The 27,969-nt window shown below is 47.4% G+C and overlaps 1 protein-coding gene across 9 annotated transcripts in view; it reads left to right on the forward strand.

Moving 5' to 3' along the window:
• The window catches only part of LOC139059860 (uncharacterized), a 418,798-nt gene that overhangs the window by 73,281 nt on the left and 317,548 nt on the right, over positions 1 to 27,969 (forward strand). For all 9 annotated transcript variants that reach the window (XM_070538324.1, XM_070538325.1, XM_070538330.1 and 6 more), the window contains one exon: positions 12,560 to 12,679. In XM_070538324.1, the coding sequence (XP_070394425.1) occupies positions 12,578 to 12,679 (102 nt within the window). In that variant the 5' untranslated portion in view covers positions 12,560 to 12,577. The remainder of the gene's footprint in view (positions 1 to 12,559; positions 12,680 to 27,969) is intronic.

The raw sequence follows: 27,969 nt of genomic DNA on the forward strand, positions 1-27,969 counted from the left end.
TCCCGTTGTACAAAGGAATAAACCTGATGAGAAGGCAAAAATGATCTCACCATTCATTGTGGCGAAGTATCTCACAGAGACGCTGTGAGATACTTCGATATTGGAGGCGGTTATAAAATCACCAAGCCGGCCAGTGGCGACTTGTTACTCGAATTGAAAGACAAAGCGCAACAAGACAAGCTAATGAACCTTGTAGAACTTTGTAGAACAGCACACCGAACCATGAATACGGCCAAAGGAGTAATTTCTGACATTGACTTGATGGATTTGACCGAAGAAAAACTCCTGGAAGGATGGAAGGGTGAAAATGTAATAAACGTACAATGAATAAAGATCAGGCGGGACAACAAGGAGCTGCCAACTAAACACCTGAGAGTTACTTTTGGCTCTAGCACGTTGCCAGAGCCATTAGAAACTGGATATGTCAAAATCAGAGTAGGACCGTACATCCCCAACCCGCGACGCTGTTTTAAATGCCAGAGGTTTGGCCACGCTTCCCAGAGCTGCCGAGGGCGGCTAACATGTGCGAAATGCGGCATCAATGACCACTTTGCAGATGACTGTAAGGCTGAGCCCCGTTGTAGCAATTGTAACGGTGGCCACCCTGCATATCCTCGATCATGCGCAGTCTGGAAAAACGAAACAGAAATAATTACGATACAAGTAAAAGAAAACATAAATTTCAGAGAAGCAAGACAACGCATCTCACCAGCATTTGCACAGAGCACATCTTTCGCCGAAGTGGTACGTCTGGGGGCAGTACCACAACGGCACTTGGCGGACGCCGGCGCCACGCATAGCGAGCGTGTGGCAACGCCACCCGCCCGGACGGTGGGAGCCACGAAGGCTGCCCCACCTTTCCCGAATTTGATACCAGTGGAGGCCTCTGCTAGTGCTGGCACCAGTCAGCACAGCTCAGAGGTCAACACAAGCCCATCAACCACGAGCCCGGTGGGCTCCAAGGCCTTGTCTTCCGTGACAAGACCTCCACGGAAAACACACCGCTCGCAAGAGCACGTGTCCAGTACCTCTCAAGAGGCCATGGACACAACACCGAGTCAGAAGGCGCAGTTGACGTCTAAGGAGCAGCGCGATCTTCTGGACCACTCCAGGAATAACAAAATTACAATTACAGGACCCCAAAAGGGCACTGTAAGCTAAACGATGTACATTCTCTTTGACACATAGCACAACATTTATTTTAACATGGTTACACTAATTATTCACTGGAATATCAGAGGCCTGCTTTGCAAACTCGATGATGTCCAAGAAATTCTTAATGAACTAACTCCAAAAGTGCTGTGTGCCCAAGAGACTCATTTGAAATCTAAACATATACACTTCCATCGTTACTATGTTATTTTTCGGAAAGATCGCGATGATGCCCTCACATCATCAGGCGGCGTAGCCATCATAGCTGACCAATCTATAGCCTGTCAACACTTACAGCTACAAACACCCCTTGAGGCAGTGGCCATTCGAGCTGTACTTTTAAATAAACTGATAACCATCTGCTCCCTATATATACCGCCGCATTTTCAGCTCCACAATCAAGAATTACAAGCACTAATAGATCAGTTACCTGAACCATATCTTGTGCTTGGAGATTTAAATGCGCACCGCAACCTATCGGGTGACTCGCGATGCGACGCGAGAGGTCGCCTGACTGAACAGTCCCTTTTTTCTTCAGGTGCATGTCTTTTGAATGGGAAGGAGCCCACGTATCACAATCTGGCAAACAAAACGCGCTCCTCAATAGATCTCAGCATTGCATCCACTACTCTTCTACCTTACTTTAATTGGAAAGTTATTAAAAACCCATACGGAAGTGACCATTTCCCTGTAGTTCTAAGCACACCAATGTGTAATGAATGCCTTCCACAATTACCTCGCTAGAGAACTGACTCAGCTGACTGAGAAAAGTTCAAAAATCTTGCATCTTTATCCTGGGACGACGTGTGTGCTCTAAGCATAGACGCTGCGGTTGAATATTTTATGGTTTTTTCTCCTTGACACCTCATCCAAATATATCCCTGTAACAAGTGGATTGTCCACAAAACGCCGTCTTCCGTTGTGGAACGATGAATGTCGAATAGCGCGAAAGAAGCAAACCAAGGCATGGGGTTTACTTCGGGATTTTCCGATAGCAGAAAATCTTGTCAAATGCAAGCAGGTCAAATCCCAGGGTCGGACAACATGGCGACAAGCTAGAAGAGAGAGTTAGAGAAAGTATATATCAGGCATTAACTCTTGCACTGACGAAGCAAAGGTTTGGAATAGAGCTAATAGAATAAAGGCTCGACAGTCTTACTCTCTGCCTTTAGTGAATACTCAAGGCGACAGCATGGAAGATCAGGCGAACTTTCTTGGCGCACATTTCGAACAGATATCCAGCTCGTCGCACTACTCTGAAAGATTCCAAAGGTACAAAAGCCAAATAGAAGGAAAACCACTAGACCAGAAAAGCACAAAATACGAGGCATACAATAGACCTTTTTGCATGGCAGAGCTTCAGGCAGCCCTAAACAGCTGCAACAAATCTTCCCCCGGGTTCTGACCGCATCCTATATGAAATGCTAAAACACCTGCCGCCTGAAACACAAAAAAAACTTCTTTGTCTTTACAATTCTATATGGTCGTCCGGCCACATTCCCTCTGCTTGGAAAGAGGCCATCATAATTCCTATTTTGAAACAGAGTAAGGACCCTTCTTTGGCAAATAGTTATAGGACTATAGCATTGACGAGCTGCTTATGCAAAGTTCTTGAGAAAATGGTAAACAGTCGCTTGGTCCACTATCTAGAAATAAACAAGAAATTAGACCCATATCAGTGTGGTTTCAGAGAAGGCAGATCGACGACAGATCAGCTTGTGCGCATGGAAATGTACATCAGGGATGCCTTTGTCCACAAACAGCTTGTATTATCAGTGTTTCTTGACATGGAGAAGGCGTATGATACTACGTGGCGCTTCGGGATCCTTCGGGATCTTTCTGCAATGGGTATTTGCGGCACTCTGCGGATAATTATTGAAAGTGATCTCTCTGACAGGACATTTCGTGTTAGAGTTGGCAACGTGCAGTCTCGACCATTCATACAGGAGACAGGTGTACCGCAGGGTGGAGTACTGAGCTGTATGCTATTTATTGTTAAAATGAACTCCCTCCACACTGTATTACCTTGCACACTCTTCTACTCCGTCTATGTGGACGATCTACAGATAGGGTTCAGGTAGTGAAACCTGAGCATTTGCGAGAGGCAGCTACAGCTTGGCTTGAATAGATTCTCAAAGTGGGCGGATGAGAATGGTTTTAGATTGAACCCCCAAAAAAGCACATGTGTCTTGTTCTCAAACAAGAGAGGTGTACTTCCAGAACCAGATATTAACCTTAAGGAAGAAAGACTAACTGTCAGCCTTGAACACAAATTCTTAGGTGTTATCCTGGACACAAAACTCAATTTCATTCACCACTTAAAATATCTTCATGGTCTTTAGGCACTTAAAAGTGCCTGAAGACCATGAGCCTCCTGAAGCTGCTTTCTCGAACAACTTGGGGCAGTGACAGGAAGTGTCTGCTTACCTTATATGAGAGTCTCGTAGAATCACGCCTCGACTACGGAGCCGTGGTAAACCACTCCGCAACTGAGAGCGCGCTTACGATTCTAGACCCAGTTCACAACCTCAGTATACGACTGGCAACAGGCGCCTTTAGAACGAGCCTTGTTGAAAATCTCTACGTTGACTCCAACGAATGTTCCTTACACCTACGAAGAATAGTCTTAAGTTTTTCATACTACACTAAGGCAAAATCTGACACCGAACATCCAAGCCATTCCATCGTTAGCGACCTGTCCGCTGCCACACTTTGCGGTAACCGCCCACTTATTAGAACTCCTTTGAGCCTGCGCTTGGAAGCAATGGCAGAAGAAACCGATATCCATATCCCAGAAAATATTCGAATGCCTGCCACTCGCCTACCAACGCCTTGAGAATGGCAGACCATGCATTGCGATATCTCTTTTGTCGAAATAAAAACATGCGCCTGAGGCACACACACGATCACACTTCCTCGAACTCCAAGCGAAGTACTGCTGCACCGAGTTTTATACAGATGCTTCCAAATCATCTGCTGGTGTTGCGTATGCAGCGCTTGGACCATTTTTTTCCACCTCCGGTACTCTAAATCCTAACACAAGTATTTTCACGGCTGAAGCGTACGCGATACTCTCAGCAGTAAAACACATCAGACAAAGAAATCTCAATAAGACCATCATCTTCACAGACTCACTAAGCGTAATAAGGGCGGTAATGAGTTTTCGGAAACATACGAACCCTGTTCTTAATGAACTATACACACAACTATGTTTAGCCTTAATATAAAACCAAAATAGTGTCCTATGTTGGGTACCTGGCCATAGGGGCATAAAAGGTAATGTAGCTGCTGACGAAAGCGTAACGTCAGTCGCCTTTAATGAAACGAATGTAAATAAGCCCCTACCAGCAACAGAACTTAAGCCCTTCTCACGCCATAAACTGAGGAAGTACTGGCAGGATCAATGAGATAAAGCAGAAGGCAATAAGCTACACGTTATCAAACCCAAATTAGGCAACTGAATATCTGAAAGAACAGCAAGGCATAAGGAAGTGCTTCTTTGCAGATTAAGGATAGGACATACTTACGGCACTCACTCCTACCTTTTGACAGGAAGTGAACCTCCGACATGTACCAAATGTGGCAAGAGGCCTACAGTTATCCATGTCCTTATCCAATGCGCTGAAATAGAGGCAGAAAGAAAAAAGTACTTTCCCTCCGCTTATCTCGAACATATACCGTTACACGCATCGTTTTTTCTCAGCAATGATCCCCTTTTTACTTTTCAATCAGTATAAACTTTTTATTTGAAACTGACACCCTAAATGTCATTTGGCCACGCTACTTGTAGCACGGCCTCCACCTGGAAGTCGTAGCTGCAATGAAAACACTTATTAAAGCACGTGCCTCCCAGCCCTTGCCTTCAAGACCCTGCTGAGGCACTAGTGCTAGAAACACTACGTCTTTTACTTATCATTCCTCATCCCGAGAAACATCTATTGTCTCTCACAGAAACGATCAATCACTGTCATTTTTATACTTGTATTTTACTCACTTCAGAGCGAATAAATTTTAGGCCCTTTTACAGCGACATTGCGCCATATGTATATTCCGCACATTTTAGCTGTAATGACGAAAGGAAGAAATGACATCTCGATCATCATCAAGAGCGGAGGGCACGAGATCGGTGCTCGAACAGCACCATCTTGTTCTCCCGACCTACTGTTCTGAGCTACCGCCTGTTTCTTGGACTCGTCCAATAAACCTCCTTACATTTGGTGGATCATGCTGGGTACGCACATCGCCAACACCCTGGAACTCCGATCCCGTACGTTGCACTCGACCATGCAAGCTGACGCTGCCCAATGGCCGCTATCTCTCCCGGCCGCTGTTTGCCCCGGCCCGGTTCGCCAGCGAGACGCCCCGGTATTTTCGGATACGGAAGACCAGGACGTCGAGGACTTGCTGTCGGCCTACGAAAATGTTAGTGGACCCAACAAGTGTGATGACGCTGCTAAGCTGAGTACCGCGAACTTTTATCTAGCTGGCATGGCGAAGCTTTGGTATACGAACCACGAATCAGAATTTGAGAACTGGTCCGCTTTTAAAGAGGCAATATCTGCCGTTTTCTGTCGCCCTGCCGTGCGGAAGTTACGCGCCGAGCAACGGCTGCGCACACGGGCACAGGAACCAAACGAAGCTTTTACCGCCTATATTGAGGACATAATTGATCTCTGCAGTCGCGCTGATGCTTCAATGAGCGAAAGTACCAAAATACGGCATATTATGAAGGGTGTCGACGACGATATGTTTCAAATGCTTCTTGCGAAGTCTCCTGGCACAGTGTCTGAAGTGGTAACTCTGTGCCACAGCTATGACGAATTGAGAAGGCAGCGGGCTCTCACCCGGCGTTTATCTCACACCTACAGTCAACCACTCGCTGCACTGGACATCGTGCCTGACCAGTCACACCTTCTCGCACAAATGAAAAAAAATTGTGCGTGAGGAGGTGGCCCGACAGTTGTCTCTTCTGTCGTTTGCTCAGCGTCAGGAGCTCCCACAGCAGCGGCAACTGCAGCGGCCTATCCCGTCGGCTCCCGTGCTTCGACACGTCATCCAACAACAGATTTCCGAGGCCATGCCGGTGCCCATTCAGCAGCAACCTGTCACTGTGCCTCTTAGTTATGCTGACGTAGTAAAGCGGCAGCAGCTTCAACAGCCCTCACCATCCCATGGTGTGTCGTATGCTGCAGCCCCGATTCAGCCGTCCGTGACATGGGCTGCTCCTATCGCTGCGAATCCCTGGCGAACACGCGACAACCGGCCGATCTGTTTTGCATGCGGCGGCCCTGGTCATATCGCCCGATTCAGCCACCGTCGCGCGCCAGGATACTCAGACGCCCATTCGCAGAACTACATGGATCGTCCTCGCTCTCGTTATGAGAATCCGGGTCCGCAAACAAGCGCGTCTTCACGTGACTATCCGCAACCCACGTCTCCTGGCTCACCTTCACCCCATCGCCGATTCTTGGCGCCCATGCGTCGTCGACCAGCCCGTGGAAATGAGGGAAACTAGCCCCTGCAGTTCGTGAGGCAAGAACTGCACTTTCTAAATGCTTAAGTCCTCGAACTTTGCCGTTGAATATTGTCGAAGTTTTTGTAGAAGGCACCCGTGCATATGCTCTTGTCGATACCGGTGCTGCCGCTTCTGTTATAGATGCCACATTTTGCCGCAAGCTTCGGAAGGTGACCATGCCTCTTGAGATGATGCCCTTACGTATAGTGAATGGAGACCCTGTTCAGCCTATAGCTGCCTGCACTGCTCGACTTATTATCGCTAAAGAGCACTACACTTTTGAGTTTATCGTCCTTTCATCCTGCTCGCATGACATCATACTTGGCTGGGACTTTCTATCGCATAATCACGCCGTTATTGATTGTGCCAGATCGGAACTTGAGCTCTTCCCGTTGTGTGACCAGTCCTACAACCCGGTTCATCAAGCCGCACACAAACTAGTCGTAGCAGAAGACACACAAATTCCGCCGGTAGCAGCTGTTTTGCTCCCCGTGTTCTGCAACAGCATATGTGATGAAGCTGCATTCTTTGAACCATCACGCCTCCTTCTAAATCGGAAACCACGTCTTCTGCCTTATTCGACCCTCTCTATTTCAAATGGAACAAGCGCTCTCTGCCTCACAAATCCTCTTCCGTATCCCATCAAACTGCTTAAAGGTGAATTCCTTGGATGCGTGCAACCCATTGATATCGGCCAAATGTTTTCCGTGCAGCAAGATTCAGCTCCACGCGACTTCGACGTCGTCAGTACTCTTAATCCTTCTGATGTACCAGCTGCCATCCTATTCGATTCGTCGATCGCAGACGCACTGTCACCATTTGAACACTCTGCTCTTCTCCAGCTGCTCTACAAGTTCCGCGACTCTTTCGATGTTGCCCAACGTGCCCTTGGCCGAACTTCTACTATTGTTCACTACATCGACACCGGCTCCAACTCACCATTGCGACTACGCCCTTACCGTGTCTCCACCGCGGAACGTCAAGTTATTACCGACCAGGTTGACATGCCTAAACGCGCCGTTATTCGCCCTTCACAAAGTCCATGGGCATCACCTGTGGTTCTCGTTAAAAAAAAGGATGGATCAATTCGCTTCTGCGTGGATTACCGGCGCCCAAACAAGGTCACTCGAAAAGACGTGTACCCGTTACCCAGAATTGACGATGCCCTTGATTGCCCACAAGGTGCCGAGTTTTTTTCAACGTTAGATTTGCGTTCCGGGCATTGGGAGGTGCCTTTAGCAGAGGCCGACCGTTCAAAGACAGCCTTCGTCACGCCTGACGGTGTATATGAATTCAATGGCATGCCCTTCGGCCTCTGCAATGCGCCTGCCACCTTCGAGCCCATGATGGACTTGGTTCTGCGGGGTTTGAAGTGGCACATATGTCTCTGCTACCTCGACGACATTGTTGTCTTTGCGCCAGATTTCACAACCCATCTGAAACGCCTCAACCATGTCCTGACGTATCTCAAGACGGCTCAGCTGCAACTAAATCTCAAGAAGTACCGCTTTGCTTCGCGAGAACTTACAATTCTCGGTCACGTCGTATCAAAAGACGGTGTGCTTCCGGACCCGGCTAAACTACGTGCCGTGACCGACTTCCCCAAACCGACGACTCTAAAGCAGTTACGAAGCTTCTTAGGGTTATGCTCCTACTTTCGTCGGTTTGTGCGCAACTTCGCCTCTATAATTGCGCCTTTGACCCAACTTCTAAGCAGCGCCTCCAATCTTTCGTCATGGTCTTCTGAGTGTGACCAAGCCTTCTCCACCCTTCGCCGTCTCCTGACGTCAGCACCTATACTGCGCCACTATGATCCTACGGCCGCAACTAAGGTGCACACAGACGCCAGTGGTGTGCACCTCCTTACATAGCGAATATTTTTAGGCCACTATACAGCCGTGTATCATGTACACCCCACTATTAACAGTCACATATCATTGAGAAGCACGGATCATCGACTTGGTGCTCTTTGGCCATATCTGGCCCTTGCGCCAATAAACTCTACAGATCAATCAATCAATCAGCAACCTGTTATCCAGAGCACTGCACGGGCTCAGCTCGTGTAAGCGATACTGGGCTCCGGCACGGACTTGAGCCTACGAACTTCGGGCTCGGGTCAATCCCTGGCCTTAGTTGTGCCCGGATACGGCCCTGCATGCAGTACCAGCTCGAGCAACTGAAGGCGGTAAAAACTGCAGCTCTATGCAAATTGTGGGTCTCCGTCTGTTTATGGGAAAGTCGAGGCAGGCAGGCCACGACACAAAAGTGACACACTGCAATGATTAGTATATATTAGCAGCGCTCTTAAATCATTCGGTAAACTTTACCAGTGATCAGCCGTGCCAAGTATATGCCCCGTTGTTCAATGTGATTAGTATTTGCACACTTAAGATACCCTTTATCTATGAATCCATCAATGTGTTTACCTATCTATCCAGCTATGTATCCTAACATGCCATTTGACCAGAGCTGTGTACTTACTTTAGCCATTATGCGTGGTGTACTGTTCTATCATGGTCATACAGTCATAGCCATGCCGTTGTAGGCACGTCATTTACGCAACGCTCTTACGCAACGCTCAACGCAACGCTCAACCAAAACTTGTCGTCATGCCATCCGAGTCATACCACATTCACACTTCCATCGACGCCATTCCATAGTAATCTTGGAGTCATTATTCAATCGTGATTACACCATCGTTCACTTGTCATTCGTCGTCATTTCATCATCGACATACGGTAATTATTATGCGTTTGTTGTCATACCATTAAGGTGAATGTTTGGGCATGTTGGTAGGTCCTGAATGCAGCTTTTTGCGCACTAGACGGGGACAAAGAAGAGGCTTAGACACACGAGCGTAGACTTACAAGTTTGTTTTATTTAAAGAAAGTGACCACGTATATAGCAGAATCTGTGACAAATCACCCGTGCGCCGCTCGCAGAAAATTCCTGTCTCTGCGCAAGAAGGATAGCTACTTGCTGGAAAAGGTGATGGCTGGTTTTGGCGCACACGTATCACCACACCTGTCAATCAATTCCGCTTGGATGATCTCTCGAGTTGACTGACTACGATTTCTGCTGGTGATTGAGCATGCACTATACGCCGGTTTACATGTGACTGTATTTATGGCGTCTGCCTAATTACGCGTACAATTTCAGCACTCGGCATCCACAAAGCCCCCTTTAATTTCTGTCACATCGTAGCGACGCTCCCGCAACCTGTCACTTAGGCATCGTCCACTCTGACCAACACATATGCATTCACTGTTCAAAGACAGATTATAAACTATTCCTTCTGAACATTCAACGAACTTCGACTGATGTCTCGTTTTGGCAGCAGGTTCTTTGGCGGCACACGCAGTTGTCAATCTGCACAAAGATTGCAGTTGGTCGGGAGCGGAAAAAAACACTTTTACATTGGCCCGCTGGCCAATTCTTTTCGGCCGATGCTATATGCCATCGATATATGGAATAGCGGCGACATTCTTTAAAGCGTGGAAGACTGAGAGGCCTTAGTCCTGTGTGGTGACATACGCTTCAACGTGTCTTCAGCAACGCTAACGAGGACGTGTACGAGTGTGGGGTACCCCGCGTACCTAAGGTGAAGTGCCTGTTCAGAGAAGCTGATGGCCATGAGCTCCCGGCAAGACTTGCTTTAAAGAATTGGACAGGCATAACTTGGCGATGCCCCTTTTTACCAGTGAAAAGGGGCAACGCGAAGTTATGCCTGCCCAAAGGTGCCTTCGACCATACGATTTGGTCGCTGCATTGCTTGAATGCTAATCGCATTAACACCGATACTGATGTTCAGCTGAGTTCTGCTGGAATTATTTCATCTTCGCAGCACTAATAAGCTCTGTTCGGAATTGTTCCTAGCTTATTAAGACCTCTGATTCCTAGAGGTGAGTGGGCTCGGGCCAGAGAATGACGATGCAATTTTGAAATACAGGCACTGCTTTGACTTTGACAGTGGCTCCGCCTGCTGATAAAGGTAAGCACGTTAGCGCGGTTATGATTGGCGGTCAAGGATGAATTTCAAAGGGACATTAAAGGGAAGGGTTGAAATGACTTAGAGCTAGAAAAATACTTGCTTCCCCACGGCGTTATAGAGATCGGCAACTATCTGAATGGTGCGAGATTCGTGCCAAGAAAAGCTTCCTAGACTGTCTTAACTTGTCCAAAGTCTCATTCTATAGCAGCCAGAATAATAAATAATGAAAGGAGTTTCAGTACAGCAGGTTACATTTTTCAATAGTGAAATTCAAAGGCAGAGTCCTTTACAACCTTTTGTTGCTACACAAGATTATGTAGAATATCCACATAGGTCATCAATTTGACACGTTGCAATGCTTTGTGCGTGGCTATTCCAATGAAAAAATAAGAATGAAATAGTTTTTGAGCATCTTGACAAAGAGTAGCAGTAAATACGTTCCGGAATATTCATTCGCAAATTAATTTGTTTCCTAAATAATAGTTTACCTTGCACTTGGCTTCCATGATTTTTGTTCAATGTGTTTGAGCGAGTTTCAGTCTGCGTAGTTTATCGCACAGCTAGTCCAAAAATTGAAATTTTCACTTTGAAATGCCTATTGTTCTTAGACAAATTCTTTAGGTCTACGCGGATACTATAAACTTTTGCAACGTTTGTGAGAGAGATGTGAAAAAGAAAACAAAACACAGAAAAATATATGTTCTGTGAGTGCATTTTTACTGCTATTTTCACACTTCAAGCAGCTCAATCTTCATGTTCGCAGCCATTTACATGTCTTTATAGCACCAGCTGCGGTTTCTGATAAATTGTGTGCGCAAACAACCACATCATATCCCAATTTTGCGAGGGGCTACGTTGCCTACTCTGTGCACCCTCAGTGCTGATACCAGAATGAGAGAGAGTTTAAAGTTTCTCATAATGCCGAATACGGTTGCCTGAATTCTTGACTTAAAAGTAAAAATCAATATGAAGCCGAATGAAGCAATGAAAACGTCATGTTCCGTGCGACAATATGATTGCACCTGAGCGTTACCATTGGAAATCAAGTTTATTAAGACAAACACTTCTAGTGTCGTGCATAATGGTATTTCTGGAAGTCCTTTAGTTAGCCAGCGTATATAATTTTACATTCCAGTCAAAGTTATTCACTCAAGTTCCATCCTAATGAATATGTAGGAACTAAAGGTGATATGCAATGGCTATAGGTGTTTACGGAAGTGTTCAACCATGCCTTCGTTATGAATTATTTAGAAAATCTGCTACGGTCGCTAATATCAGACTTTAAATCGGGAGCAAGGGGTTAAACTGATGTGATTTTTAGCCACAAGCTTTGCAGGTATTCTGACGCCGTGAAAATAATCTTTCACTTTTTCTGCACCCTCCTTCTTAAAGAATAAGCAGGAATTGTTCCATTCTCAGTGGTGATGCTGCCAGACTGATCCCTCCCTATCTTCCTTTCGGTCCAATGCGCAGGTGCGTTTTTATATCGAATAATCGAATAATATTTAATACGTCATCAGCTAGAAATGAAATGAAATGTTTACTTGTCTCACAGTTACAGGGTAGCCAGAAAGAAAGGACTGGAGAAGAATGTGCTCGATGCATCTTGAATAACTTATATTAAATGTCACCCGACCCCCGTTAATCATATTGCAGTATTTTCACAATAAACGAGAACTCCACCTAGCTTCGTTTAGCCCAAAGGCTTACCGGTCGAACCAAATCCGGTCGGGCCGAACGTGGCCGGGACTGAATCTTAAGAGCCTAGACCGGCCGCGGGTCAGGTTTGACATCCACAATGCGGGCTTAGGTTGGCCAACGCCTTGAACTTTAACGATCGAACCAGCTCGGGGCGGGAAAAACGGCCTAGGTAGCGCTCTATGGTATACTTCTTTTCACAGGTTAAACGAGAGTGCAAGATGTTCCAGACCCTGTATGATGACCTCCCACCCATGTCAACTGAAGTACTCGCTCTCCGTAAAAAATTTTGGGATGCCGAAGGATATCATTTAATCTTGAACGTGAGTACCACCAAATTATTGTAGTAGACGAAGCTTGTTGTTTAATAAAAATGTTCCCGTTCTTCGTATTAGACCATTGTGCAATCCATTGAAATAAAGCACTCATTCATCAATAAATTCTGGCTTTTAATGCGGGAGCACTGTTTGGCTCATTGTGCTACGCAGCCGTCATCAGAAATCCGTGGGAGAAAGCCATAGTAGAAAAACGACACACAAATTACACCACCTTTATCAAACTGCAAAAACAAATAAGAGGTCACAGTGCAGAGTCGATCTCCCACTCGACAGCAACTGCTGTGAGCGCGCTAACCAATGCGCAACCGTTGTTTTTTTTCTTCATGGTGTTACGACTATAACACGTACTTGCGTAAGACATTTACATAGCGGCAAAAACCGGCCTAGCCGCGTCTACAAGCGGAAAACAAACACTTCACAATACAGTTGCTACAGTAAACAGTTCTCTAAAATGGAGGCAGACGGATACACTGTTACAACAGTGGATACCAGTGTGGTTGGAAGTATATTTTATACTAAAGATCGTTCTGCGATGTACGCAGCTGACTTTAATGTGACTGAAGATAGAATTGGTTCTGCATTCCGATCTAGCACGCGAGTTTGTCAGAAAATGTGCAATGCCATATGTAGCAGCGTCTACAAAGGCACACGTTCACCGTCAGGTGGCATTAATTATTGTATCTTTTGAGGATTTAAATCAACATCCTTTAGAAAAGTCCGCTAGAGAACCCCACAAAAGAATATGGGGTCCTTGCCGTCGATAAAGCAGTGTCGTCAAATTTGTGATACGTTACAATTACGACAATAAATCGAAAATACAAAAATGTGTTTCCTACTTTACCAGGATTTAATAGGTACGGTTTCAGTATGCACTTTCTAGAAGAATGCTTTGCAGTGTGGAAAAAATAGGCGTTTTTCAGAGTCGTGCAAGCAAGTCGTGTGCAGGTGAGCAGACGTACAGCGATAGGCATACCGGAGGTTTAAAATAACACGGAGAGGTTCTTCAGTGAAATAGAGAATAAGTATTCATCTCAGAATCGGACTGACAGCAGGCGCACTGAGAGCTACCCTTCACGGTTCAAACCCTGCAAATATAGACGTCAAACAAGACTTGCGGAAAATACTAAATTTGGTAAAGCGTTGACGAGAATAGCTCGGAATAATGCCCTAAGTAATGGGTGAAAACAATCTCGAAAATGAGAAGAAACGAGACACTAATATTTTTAACATTATTATGAACCACGCCAAATCCGCCTGCAGAAACTTGTGGGAAAATGTTGCCGTGCCTCGTTGGCGCATAAGCGCATGACCAAATAAAGATTCCAGATACAGTGAATTGCAAACAATGAATTATTTGCAGCACATAGAAGAGATTTGTTGCCAAAAATAAATTGCACGTTTTAGCTGTACCAAAGATTGAGAGGTTATGCAGCTCGAATGTTTACACATAACGCCTTAGTGCTGGTAAACGTTATTCAGTAATGTGCACTGGACTGATATGTATCCAATTTAACGTCCAGGTTTTGGTTGGTGGTTCACAAGGCCATTCAATACCAGCAAGTTGTTTTGGCTTAAGAATCCATGAGCCAAACCACAGCCACAAACCTTCAGCACAGTTCTTTCGTGCGCCAGAGATGGCACCGAATTGCTCCATCTTGGACACCAGAGTTCTGATACTGAAGTTGTCCGCACAAAAGAAAAAGCGATGTTCTCTGCATATGCCAGAATTTTACCTATGCTTTAAGCACTGAAACGGCGCATTAAACCACCATTGCAAGAGGCGACAGTGATGAATATGTTCGAGCCTGTGCGGGTGGTTGGGCTCTGCTTGGCGGGAGATTCCCTGTATGGCAAAGCGAGTGGCTGCGGAGCGAGCAAGGCGAGCTGAAGGCACTTGCTGTGCATTTCGCTGCTGCCGGCGACCCACAGACGCCGTCGGCGAAGCCATCGGATGACGAGGACAAACAAGACGCAACGAACTCGAGGCACCAGCCGAACATCCCCCCAGATTATGTTGTGGATTTGGCCTGTGAACCCGATGAATACATGAAGCGTCAACACCATGGCGCCGCTCGGAACCTACCTCATCGCTCAGCAAAGTGACGTCATCGAGAAAGAAAACTTAAGGCTACAGCCGTGGAACCCCACATTAATGAGAACTTCACAAATAAGACTCAGATAAGGGATCGCTATGTGGCCGGTTTGTCATCTTGCGTTGTTGCGACCTGATAAACAGCATTATTACAGCCGTAAACCTAACGCAGCAGCACTAAACTCAACGACATAACTCAGCGCCACACTCAGCAATATGTCGTGTGCTCGCATTTATAGATTATAATAATTACATAGGTACCTCCGTAGCTTTCAGATGCAAAGCGTGCCTTGGCGAACATTTGCCGCTTTGACATTATATATCTAGTGGCTTACGTCTTGGCGCTGTCTTGGCCATTTCGTTAATTTGGTATGTACTCAAATTGTCATAGTAGAACAAGAGTGTATGAGGGACATAAATGATCGGCCATGATATGACTATCATGACATGTGTGTCATGTAGGTCATGAAACAGCCGTCTACGTCCTGGTGCTCTCATGGTCGTTTCATTAACTTGGTTCACACTGCTTCGCATAATATCGATTCCCAGAGGGCGTGCCATCCGTCGGTTTTTGTTTTTGCCACTCATGCGCTAATGAGTGCAATAGTGTATATGAACTCATCGCAGCGTAGCGAACAAAGCGCCCCAGCTAAGTATGACAACACCGAGGAAATGAGAATACATACAGTGGGCGACATGCCCTTTTTAGTTTCCCGGAAGTTACTATTGTATGAATAAAGTGGACACAGATGATGCATACAACTAGAGGACAATTAATGGTTAGAGGTTATAAGGACACAGGCGGTTTCTGTGATAGTCACTTATTTGAAGGCAATTACAGGCAACCGCGCTAACCATAGACTTAGCACCCAAGCAATTGTAAAGATTTTCGCAGCACACCATACTGCCGCATCTGGCCCAGTTTCACTGATATTGTACTGAATTGTTGAAAATTCACACTAGTAACTAAGCTTTCCACATTTCTCAAACAAACACTGTCTATTTACCGTATTCCTACACCCTATAAAGATTGACTTCTTATGTCCCGTTGTGGTCACAACCCTTCTACGGCACTAATGGCCAAACATAAAAATGGCATGGGTTAAACAATATCGAGTTTCATAATTATTTGAAGTTGTGTATTCTCAGAACACGTTCGGAAGTAAAACAACTGAAACTTCAACGACAGCATTCTTTTTTTTAAATTTGTGCAATGCCTTTTACAAAGCATCAATGGGTTTGGTTTCTTGGTTGTCTCAAATAAAGTTGACTTCTGGTACTATGTTTAAGCCTCTATGGTAGCCTATATTGGCAAAATAAATGAAAAAAAAGTATTGCCAGCCCATTGTGCTTAATGAACCAGCTATAGGCCGTTGTGTAAAAAGGTATTCGTCTATTTTAGAAACAAACGAGAAATAGGTATGTTACTATTTGGGAGCCTCGCACCATAGTGTAGAGTAAATGTATGCTCGTCATTGTCAGCAGGCATTCACTGAACGCGTACCGATGGCCGTTTGTAGCAAACTCCGGCATTTAGCTATAAAAATTTATGAAGAACCAATTCCAATAGATATCGAAGAATGCGTTTACAATGCTTTCAGATTTGTCTGTTTGTACCACATTGCATTATGCGTTATAGGGAATGCTATGGACTTTGTAGGTGGAGTTAGGCAGATGGACTATTTATTCGTTTAGTGGCAGACGCTGAATGGGGTTCCTAACTGGTCCGTGAAGAAATGGTGCTTGAAATAGTACTGCATGGTTGTCTTCCACCTACGGGATCCGTGTAGACCCTGCTATACCGCTTTGTCCTCGGGGTAAGCTGTCAGATAATGCTTAACGCATACAAAAAACATAAGTACGTTTCTTAAGATATCGGTGAGCCAAAGTGCAACATTTTAGAAGCACGAACATTAGAACCTCTAACGCGCTTTGTTACCAAGCGATCACAAACACAAGTGCAAGTGCCTAGTTCTCGTGCGAGCAGGCACGCTACTAAAACAGTTCGTGCCTGCATTTCTGATTGCTACAATCACATGTAGCATACAGAGTGTCTGTAGCTAAGAGACTGCCAGCAATGCAAAGAAAGGGGAAACCTATTACCTCTGACCAAATCTGGTCGAATGTTCCCCACTATAGCGCCATGTTACTATACGGTTACTAACATGAATTACAAATATTCACGTGCATAAGGAATGCTAATGCACTGGAATGATGATCACGCGTCCGTTTTAATAGCTTCGTTTACATAATTGTTCTCTCATACAGCGAGGTTAAGCATAAAATTATATACCCGAAGAAATCTTGAATAGAATACGATGAAGGTGCGTGCTACCGCCATGATGGAAAATTCTCAAGCACGTACGGCTCCCTGGACTGGGAAGCCTGAAATTGAAATATAATTTTATGCTTAACCTCGCTGTATGAGAAAACAATTATGTAAACGAAGCTATTAAAACGGACGCGTGATCATCATTCCAGTGCCTTAGCATTCCTTATGCACGTGAAGTTTTTGGAAATAAGTATGTTTCCAAACGGCTACTCGATGCGTTAGTAAAAAGCTACCAGGCGTCGGGTCTCGGAGGCTGCAGAGAACAAAATATGTTGCGTAACGGTAGCGCCTCCCTAAAGAGGTTTGGGACAAGAGGTAATGTTTGCCTTTGTAGACGGACTTGCAATATATGCGTGATACACGTTGAGAAGGGATGCCAAATAGACTAAATGTAAGGTACTGTGTGTGAGAGGCTATGTATAAAACGACATGCATTCCCCACGCGAAATCACGCCCAAAATGGCGGTGAGGGTCTTCGGTGATGCATGGCAGCAGCTCCTATCATCTGAGGGGCAATTACGCTCGAGCCGTTCATTGCCGCAAGCTACCCCGCAAGCGTGCAGTCGTGTGAAAAATTACACATATTGAACACTCGTGGGCAAACTTCGGGTTGCACTGTGACAGTCTTTACACTCTGTTTACACAATATCCAACTAGAAACTACCTACCGAACTCACTCTTGGATAGTGATTTGCAGTGCGATTATCCCTCTACGCAGAACGTCTTAATTGGTGCTTTTCAGCAAGTTTTCCGCGTGTGCTTGCCGAGTTTCGCTTGTGTGATGTCTCAGGTGAAAATTGCTGCACCGTAGCCTCGCTTATGCGTTAGCGTGCAGGCAGCCATTCAGATATACTGAGTGATCCACGCCATGCGCAGATTTTTCTTTCGATGTACGCGGTCCTCCGGATTTTCTCATTTGTGAGTACAGCGCCTTATTACAGATTGATTTGGTCACGAACTATAGCTATCTCGTGCATAATGCTGACGTTTATACTTCCCGTTGGGAAATGTCTGTACAGTCGTGTACTTTCCCCTTTCCTTTACTCGTGCCCCAAGGTGCCGCCTTAGCATTTGATCGACTAGGTTGACAGTACCCGGCGTAAATAAAGGACTAGAATAGAGCAACTTGCATGATACCTTAGATAGCAATAACTATTGCAATTAACCTGCGCGATTAGCAGCAACGTGCGCTGTCAGCAAGCATGCTAGCCGCAAACATCGCTGCTCACGGTCAGCTGCGGTCATGCGCCTTGTGCGCGCAAGTTAGAGCCCCGGCATGCAGTTGCTCTTTTATACCTCCGGTCAATGCATTGGATCAATCTGTGCGATTTAGTAATGTGATTATACGCCGCTGGTCCGCATGTGCACTCTCACCGTTCAGCGTTGCAAGAAGTTTCTCATTAAAAAACAGCATACGCATCATGTGACTAGCAATGAGAAGCGCAAGCCAACGAGCCAATTTGCGACAGTTATCATGAGTAGCTCAGAAGCTGCATTTGTGTGCTTCGTCCCGCGTGCGACTACTGAAGCCGTAGCCGAAAGCTCTAAACCGTGGTCTTTCACAAATTATTTATTTGTGACTCCGCAGTATTCACTTAAGCGGACAAAGTAAAAAAAAAGAAATCGCATTCAACATAACGAGCACAGATTGCTCCGTTTTTTCGAGCTCAGTTTGTTTGCTTTGTGGAAACTCGCGGCGATCGCGCCACAGAGTCACATACTTTTGTGCTGAAGTACGATGCATGGCTGGATCTATACTATGAACGTTCCCCTCGAAACAGGAGTGCGGTTCAGCCACCAAGCTCTTCTTTCGTTATCTTACCTAATGTGTTATCTATCGTATTGACACGTGTACTTGTCTTTATCGGGCGACACGTTTTGCCGCCTAACAAATGTTATCGGACAGCGCGGGACGCGTCTGCATGTATCCGAAGTTTCTGGAAAGTTATCGATGCTTCTATCCGCTGTCTGTTGTCGCCGAACCATGTGTTATCTGATTTCATCGCTTGACATGAATGGTGTAGAACTTTGTAGAAGGCATGCGGGTCCCAACGATTAATCTGGAACATTTGATGACTGCTGTATAAAAGCCGATGCGCTTGACCCGCTGATCAGATTTACGACGATCGCCGACCGTGTTAGCCGCTATCGTTGTGCTATAAGTGTAGCCTCTTTTGTGGGCACAGGTTCGCCCAATAAAAGTTAGTTTTGTGTTTCACAGTATTGCTACTGTGTTCTTTGACGTCACAACCTCGTGACATCTGGTGGAGGTACTTGTGCGTTCATGTACCGAACGCCCCCACAAAGCCGCGATCCATGCCCGAAGACCGACGACAAAACCAACGTCGCCCAAGACCAGCGTGCTAGCCGCCGACTGCAAGGACTGCCCCCAGAGCACGGACTTCTACCTGAGACGAGCAGGAAGATTGCCACCAAGTCCACCCCAATGGTAGCCCCAACGTCCCCCATCGTGCTGCAGCAGCCCAGGGAGCCTCCGACGTTCCGCGGTTCAACTTTAGAGGACCCGGAAAGCTGGCTTGAGACGTCCGAGAGGGTCACTACGTTTAACAACTGGAACAGCGACGACAAACTGCGGTATGTCTTCTTCGCATTGGAAGACGCGGCCAGGACGTGGTTCGAGAACCGAGAAGCCACCTTAACGACCTGGGAACTTTTCCGTAGCGGCTTCCTGCAAACATTTACAAACGTCATGCGAAAAGAGCGAGCCCAAGCTCTACTGGAGACCAGAGCGCAGCTGCCGAATGAGACGATTGCGATCTTCACTGAGGAAATGAGCCGTCTGTTCCGCCACGCCGACCCGGAAATGTCCGAGGAAAAGAAAGTCTGCCTGCTGATGCGTGGTGTAAAGGGGGAACTTTTCGGCGCAATGATACGAAACCCACCGACGACCGTAGAAGAGTTCCTTCGCGAGGCCACGAGCATTGAGAAGACACTCGAATTGCGGAACCGGCAATTCAACCGCCGCACGAGCTCGACAGACTACGCCGGAGTTCAGTCACTGGCCACCGAAGACCTGCGCGAGACCATCTGGGCAGTCGTAGGATAGGAGCTTCAAAGGATCTTCCCTTCATCGCAACCTCAAGTGGCCACAGTCGCCGAAATTGTCAAAGAAGAAGTTCAGCGATCGCTCGGAGTTCTCGAGTTACAACCACAATCATCGCAGCCCCAGACAGAAGCGATGACCTACGCCGCCGTCGCCCGCCGTCAAGGTCCCCCTCCAGGACCGCGCCAGGGCCCTGCAACGCCGCAATTCCGTCGACCACCGCCGCCACCGCCATCACGCCCACCCATCACCCAGCGCCGTTACCCGAGAAAGACAGACATTTGGCGAGCCCCCGACCACCGCCCGCTCTGCTATCACACTGCGGAGAACCGGCCTTGTGTATCGCCGATGCCCATACCAGGACATGGGACTGAGAGGGTTTGCCGTCAACACGCCGCGTCCACAGCTTGGAGAGCGCCCACGTGACATCGCCGACTACCTCTCCGCTACTCAATGGAGCCCTCGACGACCGTCCCGTTCGCCGTCACCAGGCCGCTACCTGTCGCCGCAGCACCGACTATACACCAACACAGCCCGGGGCCGCTCTGCGAGCCCATATTCGGAAAACTAAAAGCAGCAACCGATGGAGGTGTGGTTGCTGTTCGTCAAACTGACGAAGATCTTCCGCCGCCGGCGAAGACGACGAGGAAACCACCTCGACGAAATAATGACGACACGCCGCCGCCCCGAAGAAGTCGGGAAGCCAAGACTATACCGACGAAAGACGACTTTACGACGCAACGTTCCCGCTTCAGTTCAACACGACGCAGCCGTGACCCGACGCCAAGACCCAACTGCAACGCCAGACAAAGAACCACCGACCTCGACGTGCTTCTCGACGGCCACGCTGTCACTGCCTTAGTCGACACAGGGACCGATTACTCTGTAATGAGTGGACACATCGCCGCCCAGCTGAAGAAGGTTAAGACTGCATGGAAGGGTAACCAAATTCGGACCGCTGGAGGACACCTCATTACGCCAACTGGAATCTGCACGGCAAGAATTACCGTTCATGACCGGACTTACCCTGCCACCTTCGTTATCCTCCAACAGTGTTCGCGAGATGTCATTCTCGGCATGGACTTCCTGAACCAACACGGCGCAATCATTGACCTGAAGTCGAAGTCCATAACGCTGTCGGAAGATCAAGCGATACTGCCTGAGAACTCTAGCAGTCACGATGCCTTAAGTGTGCTCGAAACTCAAGTCAGCATCCCACCTCACTCCAGCATTGTCATATCCGTAGGCACCAAAACGCCTGCCGACGTAGAAGGCGTCATCGAGGGTGACCAACGTCTACTGCTAGACCGTGAAATTGGCGTCGCAAGAGGGATCGCTCGACTGCATGGAGGGAAAATTGAAGTGTTGCTGACAAACTTGAGCCAGGAGTTCAAGCACATCAACAAGGGCACGACGATCGCGTACATCGAGGAAATTCTGGAAACCAGTAATGCGTTTCTCCTTTCGGATTCCACCGCATCTACCCCGACGACCATGGTTCCCGAACCAGACTACGACATTAATCCAAGTCTTCCCGTGATTAAGCAACAGCAGGTCCGAAGTCTGCTCCAACGATACAAAGGCTGCTTTTCGACGTCATCGAGGATTCGACAAACACCAGTCGCCAAGCATCACATAATAGCCGAGGAGAGCGCTCGACCACTCCGGCAGAGCCCTTACCGAGTTTCGCCGCGAGAACGTGAAGCTATAAGACAAGTCGACGAAATGCTGCGCGACGACATCATCCAGCCGTCGAAAAGCCCATGGGCATCCCCTGTTGTCTTGGTGAAGAAAAAGGACGGCACCTTACGTTTCTGCGTCGATTATCGTCGACTGAACAAAATCACAAAGAAGGATGTATACCCCCTACCACGGATAGACGACGCATTAGATCGGCTCTGCAACGCACAATACTTCTCGTCGATGGATCTCAACTCTGGCTACTGGCAAATAGAAGTCGACGAGAGAGATCGCGAAAAGACCGCCTTCATCACGCCAGACGGCCTCTACGAGTTCAGGGTCATGCCATTGGGACTCTGCTCGGAGCCCGCAACTTTCCAGCGCGTCATGGAAACGGTGTTAGCAGGATTGAAGCGGCAGACCTGCCTTGTTTACTTGGATGACGTCGTCGTCTTCGCCGAAAATTTCGACGATCACCTTAGGCGGCTTGCGACAGTACTAGAGGCCATCAAGTCATCAGGGCTCACTCTGAAGCCAGAAAAGTGCCGCTTCGCTTACGATGAGCTTCTGTTCCTAGGCCACGTCATCAGCAAGTCTGGAGTTCGCCCCGACCCGCAGAAGACAGCTACCATTGCAAAGTTCCCGCAGCCCATCGACAAGAAGGCAGTGCGTAGATTTCTTGGCATGTGTGCCTACTACAGATGATTTGTCAAGTATTTTTCACGTATCGCTGAGCCGCTGACACAGCTAACTAAATGTGACGTCGAGTTCAAGTGGGAAACACCTCAGGCCGACGCATTTCAAAAACTCAAACGACGCATGCAGTCGCTGCCCGTACTTGCGCACTTCGACGAGGATGCCGATACCGAAATCCCCAGTGACGCCAGTAGCCTAGGCCACGGTGCCGTCCTAGTCCAGAGAAAGATGGATATGAACACGTGATAGCTTACGCTAGCCGGTCATTGCCAAACGGAAGGCAATTATTCTACGACTGAAAAGGAATGCCTCGCAATCATTTGGGCTACAGCAAAATTCCACCCTCACCTCTATGGCAGGCCATTCAAAGTCGTCAGCCACCATCACGAGTTGTGTTGGCTAGCTAACTTAAAGGACCCTTCAGGACGGCTGGCGCGGTGGAGCCTCAAAGTGCAAGAATATGACGTCATCGTAGTGTACAAGTCCCGAAGAAAACACTCTGACGCCGACTGCTTATCACGCGCCCCCATCGATCCCCCGCCGCAAGACGAGGACGATGACGCCTTCCTTGGAATAATAAGCGCGCAAGACTTCACTAAACAGCAACGAGCAGACCCGGAGCTAAAAGGCCTCGTCGAGTATTTGGAAGGGAGCCCCGACGTTGTCCCTAGGGCATTTAAGCGAAGATTACCTTCGTCCTCGCTTCAAAACAACCTACTCGTAAAGAACAACTTCTCACCAGTGCGCGGCAACTAGCTTCTTGTTGTCCCGTCAGGACTGCGTCCAGAAGTATTGCACGCCCTGCACGACGATCCAACCACTGGGCACCTTGGATTCTCCCGGACGCTGTCGAGGATACAGGAAAGGTATTATTGGCTGCGCCTGACCGCCGACGTCGCCCGTTATGTCAGAACATGCCGAGACTGTCAGTGACGCAAGACACCACCGACAAGACCAGCCGGATTACTACAGCCAATCGAGCCTCCTTACCGACCATTCCAGCAGATCGGCATGGACTTGTTGGGACCCTTTCCGACGTCAGCAACCGGAATTAAGTGGATCGTCGTGGCGATGGACTACCTCACCCGCTTCGCTGAAACTAAACCACTGACGAAAGGTAGCGCCGCCGAAGTAGCGAAATTCTTTGTGGAAAACATCCTGCTGCGACATGGTGCCCTAGAAGTCCTCATCACCGACAGAGGAACGGCCTTTACAGCGGAGCTCACCCAGGCCATTCTGCAATACAGTCAGACAAGGCACAGGAGGACAACTGCCTACCACCCACAGACGAATGTTCTTACGGAGCGGCTGAATAAGACCCTCGCCGACATGCTAGCAATGTACGTCGACGTTGAACACAAGACCTGGGATGCCGTCCTGCCGCACGTAACATTCGCTTACAACACGGCGGTGCCAGAAACAACGCAGATCAAGCCGTTCAAGTTGGTTTTCAGCAGGAACCCGACGACGACGCTCGACGCCATGCTGCCGCACGTAACTGACGAAGAGAATCTTGACGTCGCTACCTATCTCCAGCGCACCGAAGAAGCCCGACAGCTCGCCCGCCTGCAAATCAAGAACCAGCAGAAGACCGGCAGCCGACAGTACAACCTCCAACGAAGCTTTGTCGAGTACCAGCCCGGCGACCGTGTTTGGGTATGGACCCCGATACGTCGACGAGGACTGAGTGAGAAACTATTGCGACGCTATTTCGGACCCTACAATGTCATCGGACGTATTGGCGCACTGGACTATGAGGTCGTGCCAGACGACATTTCGCATTCACAGCGACGTCGCGCACGACCTGAAGTGGTCCACGTGGTGCGTCTTAAACCATTTTACGGACGCTAACAAACTTTCCTTATTTTGTTTTTTTTTTCTTTGCTACGAGTGCTTATTTATTACTTTCGTTTGTTTGCAGCATCGGGTCGATGCTTTTTAAAGGGAAGCTGGAAGGTTTTCCAGAAAAAAGTGAGTGAACATCTGTACATAATGGTTTTCAACCCTCCGAATTCGTATATCGTATCGAAATTGAGCGAAAGAAAGCGCAAATATATTTTATTTCGACGAAAAGTGCAGCAGCGGACACACCCAGCTCGCGCGTCTCGTTTCCGCCTGTGATTGGTCGGTGCGCCTCATGACGTCAACTCTGCCGCTGCCGACCGCTGCCGCTAGAGATGAAGCGCGGTGCCAGGTAGTTTGGTGCTGTTTTTCTGAGACGGTGATGGAAAATTTAGAGAGACTGCGTTTTTCTGGGGAGTTCGGCGTTACTCCCTACATGTACGAGCCGATTGCGAAAAGCCGGCCTCTCGAAGAAGCAAACGATGCTGGTGCGAGCGGTGCTTTCGACGCGAATGAAAGCAAAGTCTTGGGATCTCCTCGTGTTGGAAATGCTCTTTGGTCAGTATGTTTTTTGCAAAGCGATCTAGTGATCTCGTCGATCTTTCGCCGATCTAGTGAGCTCGTTTCCGGTCAAACAACTGTAGTGTTGTGTTCCTGCATGCCTCCTCGGGGAACGTAAGCGGGGATGCGATCGTCGGCATTTGTGCGCTGTCCAAAGCTGTCGGCAATCTACAAAGATGGTTTAAACGCGTGAAAAGCTTCCCGGTTCATGCAGTACGTGTAGCGACCTTCATCTGTTGACTACCACTCACGTTGATTACCACTCACGTTGATTACCACTCACGTTGATTACCACTCACGTTGATTACCACTCACGTTGATTACCACGCACGTTGTCTACCACTCTACATACACGCAGACGCACCAACAAAGGAATGCAGGGTCGATCGAAGCAGATTACGATGGCGCGCACGCAGAAACAAGCGCGGCCAGGCGCTGTCACGGACGCTGCGAAGGAACGAAGCAGTGTTCACGTCACAACACCGCGGTTTCCGGTCTCCGCTCCGCTCGCTCACTCAAAGGGGGGCGGTGCTACAGCGCAATTTCAACCGACGATTACGTCACCCCTAATTGAAAAAAACCCAAATTTTACCTACATGGTTTATAAGGTTCCCGCATCCGTATATGAGCGTCTTATTGAATTCGACAGACTCTTCAGCTTCCCTTTAAGAGGGGGGTATTGACACGTGTACTTGTCTTTATCGGGCGGCACGTTTTGCCTCCTAACAAATGTTATCGCACAGCGCAGGAGGCGCCTGCATGTATCCGAAGTTTCTGGAAAGTTATCGATGCTTCTATCCGCTGTCTGTTGTCGCCGAACCTTGTGTTATCTGATTTTATCGCTTCGCACGAATGGTGTAGAACTTTGTAGAAAGCATGCGGGTCCCAACGATTAATCTGGAACATTCGATGACTGCTGTATAAAAGCCGACGCGCTTGACCCGCTGATCAGATTCTCGACGATCGCCGACCGTGTTCGCCGCTATCGTTGTGCTATAAGTGTAGCCTCTTTTGTGGGTGCAGGTTCGCCCAATAAAAGTTAGTTTTCTGTTTCACAGTATTGCTACTGTGTTCTTTGACGTCACGACCACGTGACAGTATTTTTGATTAAAAAATGGCATCCATGAAACTTCCTGAACCATTATTGGGACTGGTGTAAACCTGTTGTGCTTTGTCTCCCTATTTTTATGCCGCCATACCTTCTATCGCCTTTTACTAATCTCTTTTCCGGACATGCTTACTTTCGCTCTCCGATCCCTTTATTGCAGGTCGTACATGCTTCTTCGTCTTTTGTATACCTCGCTTTATATATGCGACTTCTAAGGCACCCTGATCTCACCTCGAAAATTTGTTTCCCTTTGAGTTATCATAAATTCATGGTTTCCTGATTGTTTTTTTTTACTTGTTAGATGGTTACTCGGAGCCGGCTTCTTTTACATCGGCCGCCACCCAGCAAGTCATCCCAGTCTTTCTGATATTGCGTTGAACGCTCTTCGCTGCCGTGTTGCTAAGTATACCGCCAGCATACTTGTTGATAAGCGTCCTATTTTTTTTTACTTTCGTGTGAGTCGATATCTTTTTCTGTACATATGCTTGAACACTAGCAATTCAGTTACTTTCTTTCGTATTCTTCAGTCGTTCTTTCAAATAAAGTTTACTCTGACGTTTCCTTCCTTACAAACTTGTCCAGCCCACTAACCCCTGCATGGCGTCATTTCTAGTCTTCCCGTGAGCTCCCACCCAGTGCAAGACGCCACACTGACCTCCGGTGGCCATCGAGTCCTGATTGCACTTCTGACTTCCAGGCTGTCACCGCCTTCGCGAATGTAGGTCCTGGAACCGTTACGCCTGTCCACGTGCCACAGACTGCTTCGCACCTATTGTATCCTCATAGCGCTCTCTGCTTCATTGTGGTCATACTTCTCTTCCTCTGTGTTACCATTGTTTTCTCCTGTGTTTCTATATATCGATTCTTTTCGTCTGTTCATCCTCCGATGAATTTGTATTTAGCATTTTTTTATTTGTATTCATTTACCTGCGGTATTTCCTGTCCCTCTGTTGACAATCCGTTCATTGTATTCGTTGAGTATCATAAGTGCTGACTTCTTAGCGCTCGATTTTATGCCTAAATTCTCAGCTTCCTGTCAACAAATATTAGCCAGATGTTGCAGATAAACTTGCCTGTTACCAAGCACCACAATCTCGTCCCCATAAAACAAACTTAAAGTTTGCTACTTTACTACTAAGCCCACCTGTTTTCAGGAGAGATTAAACCGGATATTGATTTTCCTAGCGTCCTTTCCATTCCTGGCACGCTGAGCCTACCAAGTTAACGAAACGACCATGAGAGCAACAGTCCGTACGCGGCCATTTCGTAACTAACATGACACGCATGTACGGAATTTCATATTGTCGCGTATTAGGGAAGAAGCAGCAAAACTGGAAATCACGAAACTAGCGTTTTACTGGGCGAAGTATTTAGCAGGCTACACTGAAAGAATGGCGATTGCGGCGAACATAGCCGGTGATCGTGGAAAGTTTAATCTTCTGACCAAGCACGTCGATTTTTATACACAAGGCATCGTTCCAGAGTACTTGGAGGTGCCCGCGTGTCTTCTAGAAAGTTGGACATGATCAGTTTACATGAAATCAGTTTGCACAAGCTTCGGCGGCAAAAGGCCCGTGGATAACATTCGAGAAACTGCTCATACATGCGCGCGCGTCCCGTGTTGAGCGATAACATTCTTTAGACGATGAAATCCACTCACCCGAAAAAAGAAGTTAATCTCTCAATGACCCCCTCTCGAGAAGTATCCTACCGATGCTGCAAACCCAACAGGAGAGCGAAAAACAAAAGCACACTTTAAAAGAAAAGTAGCAAAATAAGCAAGCAACAAAGTCCAAAATAACGAAGTACGAAAAAAAAAGAAAGTCCGAAGTTGAGCTACGCAATGACCCAAAGTTCGTTAGCTGGTAGTGTGGATTAAGGAGGATTACGCATGGTGACC

Source organism: Dermacentor albipictus, chromosome 5, assembly GCF_038994185.2.
Source record: "Dermacentor albipictus isolate Rhodes 1998 colony chromosome 5, USDA_Dalb.pri_finalv2, whole genome shotgun sequence".
NCBI lineage: Eukaryota > Metazoa > Arthropoda > Arachnida > Ixodida > Ixodidae > Dermacentor > Dermacentor albipictus.